Source organism: Pezoporus flaviventris, unplaced genomic scaffold (genome assembly GCF_033815535.1).
Source record: "Pezoporus flaviventris isolate CSIRO_AGI_PZ_B2104156 unplaced genomic scaffold, CSIRO_AGI_Pfla_v1 ptg000037l, whole genome shotgun sequence".
In the NCBI taxonomy this organism is placed as follows: domain Eukaryota; kingdom Metazoa; phylum Chordata; class Aves; order Psittaciformes; family Psittacidae; genus Pezoporus; species Pezoporus flaviventris.
The window spans coordinates 2,869,517-2,886,493 of record NW_026892585.1 but is presented as its reverse complement, the minus strand read 5'-3'; the positions used below and the strand labels follow the sequence as shown (position 1 = coordinate 2,886,493).

General features: G+C 39.2%; 1 protein-coding gene across 7 annotated transcripts in view; it reads right to left on the bottom strand.

Moving 5' to 3' along the window:
• The window catches only part of ULK4 (unc-51 like kinase 4), a 195,509-nt gene that overhangs the window by 41,081 nt on the left and 137,451 nt on the right, over window positions 1–16,977 (bottom strand). For 4 of the 7 annotated variants that reach the window (XM_061464467.1, XM_061464466.1, XM_061464464.1 and 1 more), the window contains one exon: window positions 16,226–16,411. In XM_061464467.1, coding sequence (XP_061320451.1) covers window positions 16,226–16,411 — 186 coding nt within the window. Of the gene's footprint in view, window positions 1–16,225; window positions 16,412–16,977 lie in introns of those variants that run through there. The other 3 variants (XM_061464469.1, XR_009745315.1, XR_009745317.1) reach the window with 3 other exon arrangements.

The window sequence follows — 16,977 nt, the reverse complement described above, 5'->3', positions numbered from 1 at the left end:
AATCAATGTCACTGATATCACATTTAGGTGAAAAGAAATAGCAGAAATGTGTCATTAAAATCACTGTAGACCACAGTTCTAAGTGCCTCTTGACATTCAAACTGAACTCACATATTCATATAGGACAGTGAGACTTTATGGTACTCTGGAAACGTTTCTCCAAAGGAAACCACAGCAGAAGTAACAGACAGCAAGGAGATATCCCTCATCAACTCCCAGACAGAAAAAATTACTAGTGATTTAAACAGCGCACACTGAAAGCGGCAGGAAGCATCCAACTGCTGCACACTCTGGGCTGACTACCATCACAAGTCCACAGAACGCTGCCCAAACAGGTAAGAGTTTGCTGCTTTTACATCTGTGGCTGGAGTAACAAACAGGGTGGTGGGATGTAAAGGGCCTTTTTTAGCAAACTGAAGAAAGAAAATTTTGCTTCCCATCAGGAGAGCCACAAGAAACCACTTAAGCACAGGTCTTTCTGTTCATGAACCTGAAGCTACGTTTAAGGTCTTAATTTTGGTAGTGACCAAAGTCCTTGTTCACTCATTCATCCATCCTGCTTCTGCTCCAGAACCTGGGATTCTGTAGTCACGGGCTACAACTCTATGTGTGTGCGTGTTGCTGAGGATGAGAAATAAAACCCTCTAGACAAAAATAACACCACCACCAGAAGGGACATGTAGTCAGCATGAACGCCGTGCAAGTCAATGGCTATCTTCTCAGAAAGGTCATATGATAGCTAGACTTGCACATAGGAACTGCAAAAAATATATATGACTTTAGTAGAGCCAGTATTTTCTCTGTTTTGGAGAACAATGTGAACCATCTTAGCAGAAGTTAACAGTGCTGCTACGTTCCCTAAGCACACTGAAGACATGATGGCCCTGTTTTACTCCCGAAAGCTCAAAACCTTTCAGTTTAGAAAGCAGTAAGGTTTATGGAACTCTTTTTTACTTCTTCTTATTGGGACTTACTGACAGCTCCTCTACACTTGATCCCATCTCTAGGCCAGAGAGAAACAAGGACACTGAAGCTTGCCTTGTTTTCCTTTAGGATGTTGCATGTCAGAAGGAGACTAATGACAGCTGAAATGTTTGCTTTCCTCTTTGTAGGCTCCGAAATACTACCCATCCACTTACAGGAGGTGGGAAAGGGTGTGGGTATTTCACTGTGACCTCCCCCCCTCAATTTATCTACGCCAAGGAACATAAAGCTGACCTTCTTAATAACAGGACTACGAGTCCCAAAGATCCTTAAATACATAAACTAAGACCAACTCTTATACCACGGAAGTCACTTTGTAGAATGACAGAATTAGGAAAAACAAAATGCATGGGCTTTTCTTTCTGACAGGTCTCAAGTTGTTTCTTTGTAGATGCACTGAAGATGTCCAAATAAAACAGCAAAATGATGTACATAAATCACCTTAGGTACTAAACAACACTTACTGCGAGGAATAAAAACCCCAAACCAAATAAAACAGCAAAGAAAACCCCAAACCCAACCAAACCCCAGCAATAAAAAGACAAGAAGGTCTTTTTTTGTTTGTTTGTTGGCATATAATCTTACTTCCAGATTTAGTTCTTTAACAAACATTCTATCAGATATACTTTTTCTTTGTATACTGTGCAAACTGGCTTAGACATCTCCCATAATGAAGACGTTGCTACTATTATTATAAAGTCATAGAAAAGTAGGTGAGCAGTTGCAGCCTAATAAACACACAGCTGAACAAAGGAAACTGCTGACAAGCCGCAGTCTTGTTTTACTGTAAATTCTCATGTGTTCACATCGTATCTTAATTGTACACAACAATAAATAAGCTTCTGTCACTAGGAGTTTCTCAGAAATGGGCTAATGCTAATTATCTCTCTATTTTCACCCACATGGTTTTAGTGAAAAGCTTAATGGCAGGAAAAGAACACAAAAATAATGAGCTGTGTGAGCCATTTCAGTGGCAGAAAACATTAGTTTTCTTTATTTGATTTTTCCAGCTTTATATGAAAGCTTATGCTCTCCCATAAGACTTCTCAATATTCCAAGCATTAGATCTATTATTATATTATGTAAGAAATAGATAACCCATTTCCCTAAATTTTACTTCAGTATGGTTGTACCAGTCAACTGAAAGCCAAAATGTGCATCTCCAGCACCATCATTGAATATAAGGGCTGGCCTTTCTTACACCTGGAAATACATAGTTAAATACGGGCGACAAGTTTCCTTTCTCTTCTGCCCTTTGTTCTACAGCTGGCATTAGGAAATGTTTATTTGGTCATTTGTACTAGTCTGACAAAGTTATTTTAGCGCTCACGGGAGCATGAGGCCCTTAATGGTAGACTTGGCAGTCCTGAGGTAAAGGTTGCACTTGATGAGCTTAAAGGTGTATTCCAACCTGATTCTCTCTGAAAGAATACTGCCCAGGGAATGACTAAGAAGAAAGGGCCTTTTGAACCACTTCAGTGCTACACACTTCTTTTCCTTTTCACTCTTTTTGTCTGATTAATCCTTCTTAGTTACATGTCTTCAGTTTCCAGTCAAAATCAATACCACACTGAGTGCCATATAAACATACGGCTTGAGACACAAAGGTGGTGACTGCATTATGTGGTGGCCCCTAGGCACACCCGACCTTTGAAATGCCCTTCCAACCCAAACTATTCCTTGATTCTATGACACTTTCTGTGCTGCAAGCGTGGCATCAGGTCCAGCTGTAGCACAGCCCCAACTCCATGGTGGAACCTGCATGCTTAAGCACACTGGGCTAGTGTATTTGCACCAGCTGCCTTGCAGAGCAACAGGGTTGATGGAAGGCTGGGGGGTGTGGAGACTACTCCCCACTTTAAGGTGCAGCCCCACCAGTGGGGACAATCACTTCCTCATCTTCTGGATGAGGGTTTAAATAAGGTTGCCAAAACTTTTCTATTCTCACTAATAATGTGACTGTGGCTAGAAAATGTCCCTAAAAGACTTCATCTAATACTATAATACATGGTGGCTTCGGTGCGCCTTCTCTCTCCCTACAGTCTTCCTGAATGCACACAACTTTGCTGGAGGACATTCCCCACTATGGACATTATAACACAGCAGTGCAGGTCTGATTCATTTGCTTTGCAGAAGAGTGGGAGATACATCCCTGCCCATCAGAAGGGAGAAGAACAGAAAGGTACATGAGAAGTGCAACCTCCTCTTTCCTTCCTCTCTGCTGGAATAGAGAGGCTGCAAGCTGAACTCCTCTAAATTGGTGGGGAGCTGGATCAAAGCAGCGCTTACAGAGGCCACAGGCTGTGCAGAGCAGGACACAGGATTCCTATCAGACTAAAATCCCTATATTCAGTAGCCTCAAAATCTAATGTGCTCTGTATTGTTTGGGAATTACGTTCAGAACTGCTGTGACATTGAGCTAGTGCTATCACTGCTCTGTATTTCTCACCTCTAATCATTTCAAGACATTGCTATTATTTTTTCTCAAACACATTCATCATCAGTCAATGCTGCTCCTTTCACATTCCAATCCACATCTTGCCACTGTCCTCTGCACCTTCCCTTACTCCCAGATATCCCAGGGTCACTAAATCACTGTCAGCATGATTACATTTGCATTCTACTTTCTAATCCAAGTCCAACCAGAAATATATTCATTTATTATATTCCTGAAGTGTTCTACAAGGTAGAAGGCAAGAGTTGAATAAAAATATCTTGGGAGATTGATGCCTGGCTGCTATTGCTTTCTAGTAGAGATAGGCAAATTTGGTCCAAAGCCATGAGAACTTTGAGGGTAGATCATTACCAGGTTTATCTCCCATTTAAAACAGATTGTTAAAAGGGGAGTGAGGAAAAAGACATGGATACAAGATTCAAAAGCCAAAAAACTACTGGTGCTAGTTTTGTGTTTAGGAAGGCTATTAGGCTTCCCACATACAGCAGTCTCATATCATAGCATCCTATTTCACTCATTTCATTGTACTTGAAATGTACAACTTAAACTCAATTGGAATGAAAACTTTTAAAGCAAAATACTTCATAGTCCTATTGAATACCATAGAATTTCTGTTCCCCAGTTAGTTCTTTTGTCTCTTCTTTCAATCCTTTTGTAAGAGAAATAAATATCTTTTTGCTAGGACTTAGAGTATGTAGCAATTTGGAATGCCAAATCAGAGCTTTCTGTAGGCCTGATATTCAGGACTAATAAGTACTTTCAGGAAATGAGATTTCCTTTGGAATCTCCACAACTGAATTTGGATAATTAAGGTATTTTAATTCCTAGTCATTTAAAAATCCTCTAACCACTATGTAGATAGAAATGCTAAAACATAAGCTATAGTTTAATGAGAAAACGTTAAAGGATTACAGAACAGCCTAATAGATGTACACACACAAGCACATAACAGTATGCTAATGTAATTATGCGTTCCTGAGATCATAAACAGTTATGCAAAACTGAAGTATGAAGCTGCAAGAAGGGGAAAAGGATTTTGTTAAAACCTGTAGTGGTCAAAATGTAAGATGAGAGTAGACATTCTGACATTCCTGTTTTCAACATCAATTCCCACAGAGCTTTCAGTTTCATTTAAAAGAAAACAATAAATAAATGTCAAGGAAAAAATCAGGAGCTTCTGGTTCAGGAACCCAGCAAAGAATTCAAACCATACAACTAGAGGTGGAGTTGTAAAATAGAAGAGATGCCAAGAAAAGGAGCCTAACAAATATAATGGTGAAAGGGATACAGAGACTAGGAGAGCCTAAAAAAAAAGATATCATTCATTATTAAATAACATCACCTTCGAAATGTAATATGTGTTCCATTTTGGAGCTACAATACATGAATAAATTGCATGAGCATCCCTCTGGTGTCATCTGAGCTCCTTAGTGGAGTAACGGTCCACTCATGCAATCCTGAGGGCCTATTATTTAAGTCTTCCAATGACAGCTGTAATTTGCTTTGCAGCAATAAGGTTTTTCCTCACCAAACTAAAAGAAATATTGCTCTATTTCTATTAGCAGAGTCAGGGCCACATATAACTCACTGATGTATGGGGCATGAATTACTCTCAGCCATCTTACAGCTCTGGACTCTGCAAAGAAATATTGTGTGCCATTTTGGGAATACACCCCCATTTATATTGTAAACACATAAGCTGTATTAATGGTTTAAAATGACAGAAGAGGGCCTTGAGCTTAATAAAGTGATTCCTTTTATGCTTTATGTAAACTTGTTCTTTTATCACATCTGCTAAAAATCACGTATTGTAGCATTTAAATGCTTGCAGTACTCGGAAGAAAAGTAGCAGTATGAGGATATGTAAATACACTCATTTTCATGGGAATGACTCAACTGTGAAAGATACTGGTCTTAACTCTAATCTGCCTTGTGTAGACTGTTGCTCTAATGAAAACAAGCAACAGTCAGGAACTCACTAAGGGATCTTAGTTAAAATGTTAGGGCTGACTAACTGCTGCTTTACCAGTGAGCTCTCTTTTGCTCCAGCACTCAGGAGCAGCACTGACCCTAGATGCCCATGGGAAACCCTGTCTCTGTATCTCTCCAAGACCACTGCAGAAGAAACGGCTGCAGAGAGCCCTGTCCCAGCCCTTCCCTGGAAATGCTGGCCTCTTGCATGAAAAGCCACAAAGGAAGCATTCAGTCAAACTGAGAACAACGTATTCCACCTTGATTCTTTCGTTTTTTCAGGGGTGAAATGGGACAATAGTAAACTGCAGTTACAAATAATGTAATTTGTTTAAAAGGTTAGTCTGCTGGACTCCACTGTTTGGTATACATACCCCACATCACATATATATATACCTCACATAGAATCACAGACTCAAGTAGGTTGCACAAGCCCTTTAAGCTCATCCATTCCAACCGTTCCCAGCCCTACCAAGGCCACCACTAACCCATGGCACTGAGGCCTCGTCTCCACGCTGTGTGAACACTTGCAGGGACGGTGACTGCAGCCCTGCCCTGGGCAGCCTGGTCCAATGCCTGAGCACCCTCTGGGGAAGGAATTGTTCCTCAGCTCCATCTAAACCTGCCCTGGGGCAGCTTGAGGCCATTTCCTCTTGTTCTATCCCTTGTTACTTGGGAAAAGAGACCAGCTACCTCCTGGCTCCATCCTCCAGTCAGGCAGTTGTAGGGGGCAGGTTTTCATACAGAGATTTTAATTAGCACAGGTAGGGGCAGGTGTTAATATAAATAATCTTTTTCTGATGCAACTCTAATATGCAGTAACTCTGTTCATTGCAATTACCCAGCATTTACAGCATAAAGATCAGATTTCCATCCACAAGGTACAATATCATGCACTACGGAACATCCCATTTTGACTTTTCAACGTATCCTGGGGTTATGCTCTACAGCAGCACTCTTGCAATTAAGTACCCCAGAAAATTTCCTTTAAAAATGAATTTTAAATCATTGGAGCTATCTGATACTGTAAAATTACATGCTTCTGTTGATCCATTTCTAAATGAATACTACATATTTCTGGAAGAGTACTCTTATTGATATTAGAGGATTTAGGTAACCATCTGCTTTTTGACAAGACTAAGGATGGTGTGTGAACTTCATTGCTCTTAAAATGCTTCCTGAACAGCCTAAACCAGCAAGATGTTTAAGCAGAGTAGAGCTGGTACGCAAATGATGAGATATTCCTATACCACATCATATGAACTCATCAACTAGGTATTTCATCTCAGAGAAAGTGTCTGCTGTGTGGAATTTAGGACAGTGATTTAGAGCCCACAGAACACTGCATCACCACAAATTCCATTTGTTATAAATTTATAATGATGTTCATATAAAAACATTGTATTTTAATAGTTTAAAGAAGTGACAGCACTGGGCACTTCATAAATGTTTAACTAATAGAGTCTTCATAATTTAAAATGTGGAGGTTTCATCACTGAAGATGCTGGACCGAATCACTGTTTGAACTTGGGGAGAGGGGTCAATTACTGTAGAAATCTCATGAAAGCCTAACCCTTAATGCACACAAAGACTGCTTTTAAACACAGCCTTGTTTCAGAGCACTTACATGAATGACGGAGTCATCTGAAGTTGTGCAGCACCATGTTCCTAAAGTCCAGATATGGTTCTCACTGTCAGTGAGAAGCAGTATGTGAGCACGGGCCCTCTGTTGGAGAACTTTAAACGTATGCCCTTACTGTTAACAAGTACGTCAACCAACCATCAAATGCATGAGATCAAGTCCAGCCTTTATCCCAGCATTGCCAAGGCCACCACTAACCCTTGTCACTAAGGGCCTCATCCACATGGTTTGTGAACATTTCCAGGAATGGTGATTCCACTACCTCCCTGGTAAACATACTCTCCCCCTACAATATACACCTTTAAGCAGTCCAGCTATATATCAGCATCCACACATAGACTATTGAATAAAGCTGTGTGAGACCTGCAGTTACTCATGGCAAGGTTTTTGAAATCACCAGCTTCTCGGCAGTGTTCCAGCTTTAGAAGATGAAGAGGGGTAAGGAACCAGACAAAGTGAAACCCAGTCACTGGTTTTCAGATGCCACGTTAAAGTGCAGAACTTAAAATGTATTTTAAAAACCCATAAACAGAAACATTGGCAAGGAAAATAAGGGAGCACTGGGGATTAACAAAGAGGGTATGTCAAGACCTCTTGTTCTAATGGTCGAATACTAGGTGATTTAGAAGCCAAAGGAAGGAGCACTCTTTTACAGCAGGGAATCTACATTAGAATTCCTCCTGGTACATGGCAGTTAAGATTTTACTTCCATGCTGAAATGTAACAGACTATTTCACCCTCAGGAAACTTGTCAGCAAGGAGACCGAGTTTAAGAGGACAGATGTAATAAAAAAGGGAGGATTTGTTGAAGGGTTTGCAATATGAATTTGCTGAAATATTATTACTTAAATACCTTTAAACCTGGTATCTATGCATAACTGCATCTCAACATGGGCAACCGAAATCTTTCAAAGCTCTTTTAGTTTCTGGTAACAGCCTCGTATGAAGACTGAAGGCTTTCAAATACCTCTGTGAACATAAACATTTATATCTGGAATAAAATGAAAATACTTTTGTATTAATAATCAGGAGCAACTAGTTAAAACTCCCATTCCAGTTTGCACAGAACTGAACGTTGCCCAAGGATCTGTTTTATCCAGGATGGTCATCTTTGTGTCAAATTATTGCTTATTAGGGAGAGTCAATTCCAGGCAATTCCTTGATCTTATTTTCAATACAGGAAACAAGCTGGATTGCTCTCTGGAGCAAGAAATTACTTTTTACTGTGCTTGTATTGAGCTTACCACAATGAGGTCCCAGTCTACAAGCACTAATACAATTCAGTTATAATAATGGAAGTAGCAATGACTGCTCATACGCGTGTAACCTGGTATTAACAACAGCAGAAAATGAGAAAATCTTGGTAATAATTGAAGCCTATGTAAGTGCTGTTGATGGGTCCTCTTAAGCAAAATGTTCTTGATATTTACCACTCCTTATCAGAGGACCGTGAAATATTTTGCAAATATTAAACATCACAGGGATTTATGAGGGTGGGTGAGTAACATCGAACATAAAGCTGCTAGCACCAGGCAGAAAGCAAAAGTAGGAGGCATCCAGCTATATATATTAGAAAGTTGACAGCGTCAAACCAAGCCTGAAGAAAAATGAAGGAAAGCCATTAAAATAGGCCTCTGTGTGAACTTTAGGGTTGGGAGTGGGAGAAGACTGTATATGATTTGCTGGCAAAGCAGGTGTTTGTCTGTGTGGTGGAAATACAAGATGAAGGAGAGCGTGCTCTCTTCAACAAGGAGAAAGTACTTCACAGTTACAGTAAAAACCCTGTCAGCAAATTAGTCATTGCAGGGGTGTGAACGCACAAACCAAACCAGCACCTCTGGATTAAGATAACCACGGGTATCCCAGACACATCACCAGCTGCAAGAAGGTAGGACCTAAATCACATCAAAAGTTAGAAGCCCCAGGAAATATTTCCTTAACCAAAAGCTTCTAAGCTAGACAAACTCCTACATATCCCCCAAATGGTAAGTTAATTGCATAAAACCTCCTCAACATCTGACTTAATACATAGCAACTTTATGCTCTGGTTTATCACAGGTTATACAAAGCCTAGTATTTTTAATAGAACAGGCTTGGGGACTCCAGTGATCAGCTGAAAACACTAATCTCAGCTTAGATCCAATTCAAATAAAATTTGAGTTCTCCCAGTTACTCAGAATTTCCTGACACTGAGTTAAGAATACCCCAAATCATAGACATAAAGAAAGTACATTGTGGTTATGGTTACGCATACACAGGGACACAAATTATACCACATAAAGTGAATTAGAGCAAGCACAGTCAATGAAGTACAAAATTCACACAGCAGAAGAGGATTCTGACACAGCCAGAAATAAGTGATCCTATAAGCCTGGACAATCTTATGGAGATTCAAGCATTTGCCTTTTCTATGAGAAGAAACAATCAGAGCATTCCTGTACCATCCAGTGCTTTGGGCTGAAAAATAGCCAAGTTTTCTGCAATTTGGTATCAGCCACAGAACTTCTGCACAGGATCAAAAGTGACAAGATAGGGAAAGATAATTCCAGAGACTGCATCAATGACTGAGACTTGCCCACGGAAACTTGTTCTGTTTTATTTCATAAGACATAAATACTGGAAATAAACCCACCAATACATGACTTTAGAATCCTTTGCTTAAGAAGTTTGGTCAACTGAAAGAAAGATACTATAAAATTCAAAGAGGTAAATTACAAAGAAAGCTAATCTGAAACAGAAAAGGCCTATTAGGATTCTTTCAGTGCTCACACCAAGTGTATAAGTCTAAATACCAAGACATTCCTCTCTCTCCTCCAGTAGAAACCATAGGATGCGAATGTCAAAAAAAGAGAAAGCCAAGGATGGTGCTGACTTATTGTGCTGCTACTCAGTGTTCAGAAAACTCCATGCGTTACACACAGTATAAATGAGCTTGAATTTAGCCCTTCACAAGGTGCATAAGCCAGGCACACAAGTCATAAACATGCACATGTCTCTAAGGTGAAACAGCATCTGATCGTTCTAGATTATGAACTAAAATTCTTCTCAGACCTAAACACGGAAAATTTGGGTCCTGGATTTCAATACATAGAATGCAATTAGGTTAAAATTAACCATGTATAGTACTACAAAGAATGCCATGGGATCTCAAATGATAACCAACTACAGTATCCTGCTTATATCTGGATATCCTAAGTATTAGTAGACATATGAGTAACATTTTCCTGTTATTCCAGAAAAAGTGCTTTTTGGAAAAGCTCTGTTATCCTTAGTAACAAATAATTATAAACTAAATAATCGTTATTTTAAGACCTGGTTTTGCTCCTAGAATGTCTGACAACAAATTGGAATGTAAGTCAGTTTTGACTATTAAATAAAAATCACACTTTCATTGCCTAAATGCCATCCTTCTTACAGCTACTGAAAACGCTTTACTGAGCTTAAAAAAAGATCTCCATCAGGGTTTGATGGTGAAAGAACAATAACTCATTTCCATAAGAATTTGGTAGAGCCTGTATGACATCACAAGGTGAACCCAAAGTTCAAAATCCAGCTTGAATGAGATGCAAAACCAAAACAGGGATTACTCAGGTAAGTTAATATTAGCTCAATTCTCTGTTCAGTATAGATACACTACAACAGACATCAAGCAGCCTGTGCTGCAGAACTATGCCTCCTAAGTGCTGAATTTCCTTACATTACACTATGTATCTAGTCTATCTATCTACCACTCTATTTAAATCACTGTTTAAATTGTTAGAGTAGCTGTGATGAGGATGCATTCATCTTCTGAATAATTTGAGCTAGTTTTTCTTAACTCTTCACTGTAAAGTCAATATACGGCTGCTTCACCAGTGGCAATGGCCTGCCATAGCAATTCTGACTCAAAAATATCCTGTTCGTGATCTACATAATATATCTTCACGCAGATTAGCTTTTTCTTCTTGGAGGGGATCTTAAAGTTGTTTGTGTCTAATGAAAAACCCCATCCTACCCAAGGACATTGTTCTATTAGACTGCAGCCAACAGAAGATGGTCTATAAAGGAGGGATGCGGGTTTGGTTAGAGCTTGAAAATAAGAGATTAACACTAATGAGGGATAGAAATTATTCATATAAGAGTCATCTGGATTTAAAAAAAAAAAGTATAATTTAGGAAAAATACATATAACAACCTGGGCATTTATAGTGAGCATACCTATAATGTCAGCAATCCATGAGTCAATACTGTATTCACAAGTATCTCTGTCATAGAATTACTCCTTAGAGCAACAGAATATTATGGATTACTTTCATAAGCAAGGAAATTAATTAAAAGGCACACTGAAAGACTGAGATTAGAGAAAAAAGTTTTTCTCCAGCTAACTGAGTTTATCTGAGCGCTCTGATCTCTCCACAGGAGATAGGCCAACAGGTTCCTGCAGCTTTGTAAGACTGGGAAGGCAGACTCCACAGGGAATTGCCACACAAGCACCGCCTTGTGGCACTGAATCCTCAGAGCTGAAGCCATTAAAGGGATGCTATCTGAAAATCCCTTGGCATTTTGCTTCACCTTCTTTGAGGGAAGCTCCCTGTAGATGTACTTACGGGAATCTCTTGAGAAGCAAATCTCCAGCAAGAAGCTGGACTTAGAGAGGGACTGCAGGACTGCAACCCTAAAGCAAATGTTTGTGCTACTTGGGCTGTATCGCTCTTCAAGCCCTAAATATCTCCTCAAGCTCTAAAAATCATCTTTCCTTATAATGCATGATCGGTGAATAATATAAGAAGGACCTAATCTGGGAATTACCACAATAAAATATCTACATATAGTTTAATATACAAACACACAGCTGTCAATTCAAGAGATATGAACTCAGCACATCTCTGTATAAAACTCAGGATGCTATAATTAATAATCTACATAACAAAAATACTTAGGGACACAAGACTTTAGACATAGTGACCCAGGCTTTAATCGGTTGGAAACCAGGTAATAAATCCACCTGCAGGTACACAATGATGCCATTGCTGTGGCCCAGACTAGCAGGGAAAGTAAATTAAATGAAAGTTATGGACTTCTGCCACAGCTCAAGTATTGTCATTCTAGTCTTAACACTTTTAATATGCAGCTTAATGTGATTTGAGAAATCTTTATATGTAGCCCCACGGGATATATGACGCCCAGATGACATCCTAAATGTCTTAGCTGCTCACAAACAAAGGATGAACAACTTTTTGACAGTTATGATATGCAAAACAGTAAAAATGAGGTTGTAGAAACACAATCAGAATTTTAAAAAAGAGTGATTTAGGTAAAATTCAAATATCCTTTCTGACAAATACTTCGGGTAAAAGTCAGAGAACGGAAGTTCATTCTCCTCAGTGAGTGGAGAACTGCCTGTTAAAGCCTGTTGCTTACTCGTGTTTGTCAGAAATCTAATAAGATGGCATAAAAAAATGAATATTCCCCTGTTTTGAAAGCTGAGATGTTTTATTTGTGAGCACCCAGCTGTAATTCCACAGTGATTATGCGTCCAGTGGTCAGACGTTGGCTAGCTCTGTAAAAATTATGGTGATAATCACCTGCCTTTACATTTCACACTAGATAATAAAGAGAGATGTCAGGTAGATCTTTTCCCTGTGGGAAAAAGAGAAATCAAAAAACTTCTCAGTAAAGCAAGCGAAAAGTGAACTATTTGCTTCCCAAATGAAAATTTCTTCTACTTCCCAAAGAAATACATTACTCTAGATGATTTTTCTGGACTGTGGGAAGATGCTCTGTATCTTCACCAGAAGAGAAGAAGTGAAAAGAATTGATTCCTACAATGTGTGGAAGGAGAGGCTTCCAGAACCAGAAAATGAGACAGGATCACTCTCCTGACATCACTGACCGGTTACACAAACGCTAAAAAGGATGAAGAATATCTCAACAGCCGTATTGTCTAATCCAAGATGAAGCACCAGAATGAGTTATTAAAAGAGCTGAAGGGAAAAACAACAACAAAACCCTAACCCCCCCCATAACCCTGTTTCTTTGATTCAACAGCTTTATTCCATTTCTGTCCATTATATTAATGCCAGTGAGAGTACATTCCTGAAAAAGACTGCTTAATGTGGGCTTGACAGAGCCAAAAGCTTTGAAAGCTGAGGTGACTATAAAAGGAAAAGACAGCCAATGTGGCCTTTTAAAAAGTTTTAAACGATTCTTACTTAAACAGTTACAAAAGCTCAAAGCATTTTTTTTCTGGCTTTTACTTCTAATGATTTATTTTCATAGAATCACAGAGTGGTTTGGGTTGGAGAGGACCTTAAGATCATCCAGTTCCAACCCACCGCCGTGTGCAGAGATGCCTCACACTAGACCATGTCACCCAAGCATTAGACCATGTCGCACAAGGCTCTGTCCAGCCTGGCCTTTTACAGCAAAATAAAGCTTGTACAAAGGGCTGTCCATGGTGACTCCATTAATAAGTCTGCACAAAGATATATTTTCCCCCCTCCCTGGCCTATACCTTTATTTCCATTTAATAAATGAATACAACAGAATTGTAGGACAACAAATGGGCAAAGAAAGGGTTGCAAGAAGTTTACATTGCCCTGAAGACAATTTGCTGGTCAAAGTTGGCAGTGACTATTAAAAAAAAACCCACAAACTCAAAAAACCATCCAATTTTGTCCAAACCTCTCCCCCCAACACACACAGGAGGCAAAACTTACTGAATGAACACCATTAAACCAACACAAAGATACAAGTTCCCACTTCATCAATATAAGGTCATCTTGTACATTAACAAATTCTATGACCTTACACTCGCTGTGAAGTGAAGACATCTGCCTGCATTGGCTCACTAGAAATGGAGACATCTGCCTGCACTGGCTCACTAGAGTCATATGAAACACAAATGGGGACAAATTAACTAGTCACATTGCTATGCCTTTTCCTTACTTCTGGAAATACATGCTATCGGTGCATTTACAGCATAAACATATTGAATTCTTTTTGTACATTCCTGCTTCACATAATACCTGTGCTTGTATCAATAAAGTTGCTGTAACCACAGACTGGGAAGATGCTCTTGTATGAGCACTGACTGGCAAGAATGGAAATTGATGCACTTAATGATCCCTCTATTAAAATATTGCTCAGATATTAAAAAAAGAACAACACTGCTCTAGGCAATAAAATTCAGCATGAACAGATGATGTGGGCTGAATCCTTCTTAAGTAGATATGATTCTATTTCAATGTCTTTTGTGATTATGACAGTTTTGACAAGATAATCATCTCCTACGAACAGGACTTTTTACATTTTAGAGAAATAATGTAAAATTTATTAAATAATCTGTCAATTATCTATGAACCCTGCTTTCAAAAGAAATCCTATGATCTCATTAAAATAATTACAGAAAATCTATGCCTGATCTTATTAATAAGAAGTACCAGTATCACTGGTATATAAAGGAGAGATCTAAAAGTAGAGGAATTTGCAAGATTCAAAAAGTGATAGCATAAATTTGTTCTCTTAAGGTAGCCAACAGAAGTTTCTGTATTAAGTATCCTGCTCTCTATGTCAACTACTGAACTATAGCCTTCAAAATGGGAGGAAAGATGTCTGTAGCTATACTTAAATTAAATGATCTAGAAATATACACTGCAGCCTCATTTCTTTTTCCTTTCTTCACGTTTCGTTGCCTCTTTGCTCTTATTGCTCTTGGGGCAAAGCAAAAGCCAGTTCTACGCAGCACAGCAATTACACAGAAAGAGCACAGTTACAAGCTTCTCTTTAAAAAGCACAAAGTGTCTTTAAAAAAATCTTTGCCAGAATTCTCTTTTCAGGAAGAACATGAGAAAATAAAGGAGTGAAACCTGAGAGCTAAATAGTTGCTTCCTCTTAACTCCTGCTGCCACTGATTATGGCTTCACCCTAGTAGGTAGCACTTCGCTTTCAGAATTCAAGTGCCTTCTGCCTCTTACACTGGGGAAGTTACCCTCTTTTAACTGAAAACTCCTGCTCTTGGAGAGAAAAGGGTAAAGTAATCAAGCAACACAAGGTGACAATGCAGGCAAAGCTTCTTATCACAAGGCTTCAAGATAAAACCCACAGTATTATCTAAGAGAATGTTACAGATACAGAATGTTTTCTACCTAAGCTACTTGAAAGGCACAATGCTACTGTCATGCCCCCATGTCAGAGCATAACAGAACTGAACGAAGAACATCACTACAGTAAGGCCTTGCATGACTCTGCTCATTGGCATTCTGCATCACAACCACTCCAGAAGTGGTCCCTATTGCTTGGTGACAATGAGGAGTCAACAGTCAACCCACAAACCTATTTCAAGCACAAAATGGTATTTTGTTTACCATGAAATCAAGCACAGTGTTTCTGAACAGCTATTTAATGCTTCCAGATCAGTTTTTTGAGAAAGCATTCAGGGAATTGTTCCAATACTTCACCAAGCTGAAGTACTAAACATATCTATAAATGGCAAGAGTTATTTAAATAGCTGAAAAGTTAACTGAAAGAGGAGAAATACTACAAGCATTTTGGAAAAGGTTTCAAGTGCAGAAGGCAATCTTCTCCAGAGAACTTAAATGAAATTTAAAGACATGAAATTTAAATTCACATAAATTATCACAGAATCATAGAACAGTTAGGGTTGGAAAGGACCTTAAGACCATCCAGTTCCAACCCCCTGCCATGGGCAGGGACACCTCACACTAAACCATCTCACCCAAGGCCCTGTCCAACTTGGCCTTGAACACTGGCTGGGATGGAGCATTCACAACTTCCCTGGGCAACCCATTCCAGTGCCTCACCGCCCTTACAGTAAAGAATTTCTTCCTTATATCCAATCTAAACTTCCCCTGTTTCAGTTTTAACCCATTACCCCTTGTCCTGTCACTACAGTCCCTAATGAAGAGTCCCTCCCCAGCATCCCTATAGACCCCCTTCAGATATTGGAAGCCTGCTATGAGGTTTCCATGCAGCTTCTCTCCTCCAGGCTGAACAGCCCCAACTTCCTCAGCCTGTCTTCATAGTCTTTTTCTTTTCACTTTTTTTTGTTTCTTTTCAAAACTGATTTATACTCTTTTTTTTTTAATAATTTGAAAGCACAAAGCAGCACCCAAAATTATCCAATTCTACAAAAGAAACAGGTGGAATTTTAAAGTCTTTAGAAGATGACTCACCAGTCTCTTCACAATTCTCAACAAAAGCTTCAGTTGTCGCGCATCTTTTCTGGACTTCAGTACTTCAGCAAAGCTGTCCATGTTTTCTGGAGACATGCTCTCCTGACTGTTCCCTCCATAGAGCTGAACCAGCAGTGATAAGCACTGTGAGGCACTCGCAAATATTTCAGTATCTTCACTGGGAAGCTAAAAATGAACAAACAAAAATCAAAACCCGATTCCAGAAAAACTGCGTATCACTGGGGTTTGGGAGAGTACTGACATTTGCATTGTGCTAGGAAAGAATCATTTCTAGTTGACTGACTCAAAATCCCATTACACTCAGCTTAATAAAGTGAGGGAATTGTAATATATCTGTTCTTAAGCAGCACTATAACAATGTCTCCAGTATGATTCTATCAAAATTAACTCAAGAGACATAAAAGCACTGAAAACATTGCTCCCAACTCTTAGTTTTGCCTTAAATAGAAGTGGTAATAGCAGAAGGCATTACAGCCATGATGTCTCATCGTCTACATAATGCACACCATGAAACTTCATTTAATTATTTCTAAACCAAGTCTATGGCTTCTGGTTGAGGTAGAGTACAGGCTCTCTGGCTATTTAATGGATTTTAAATAGTCACATTAGGAGGTATACTTTGCAGGTTTTAAATACTTTCTTGAATTCCAGCTTTTCTGCATCCTTTGAAGAGCAGACACAGGAGCAGGCTCTTGCAATGGGATGGAAAAACTCTTTCCTAAGAAGCAAAG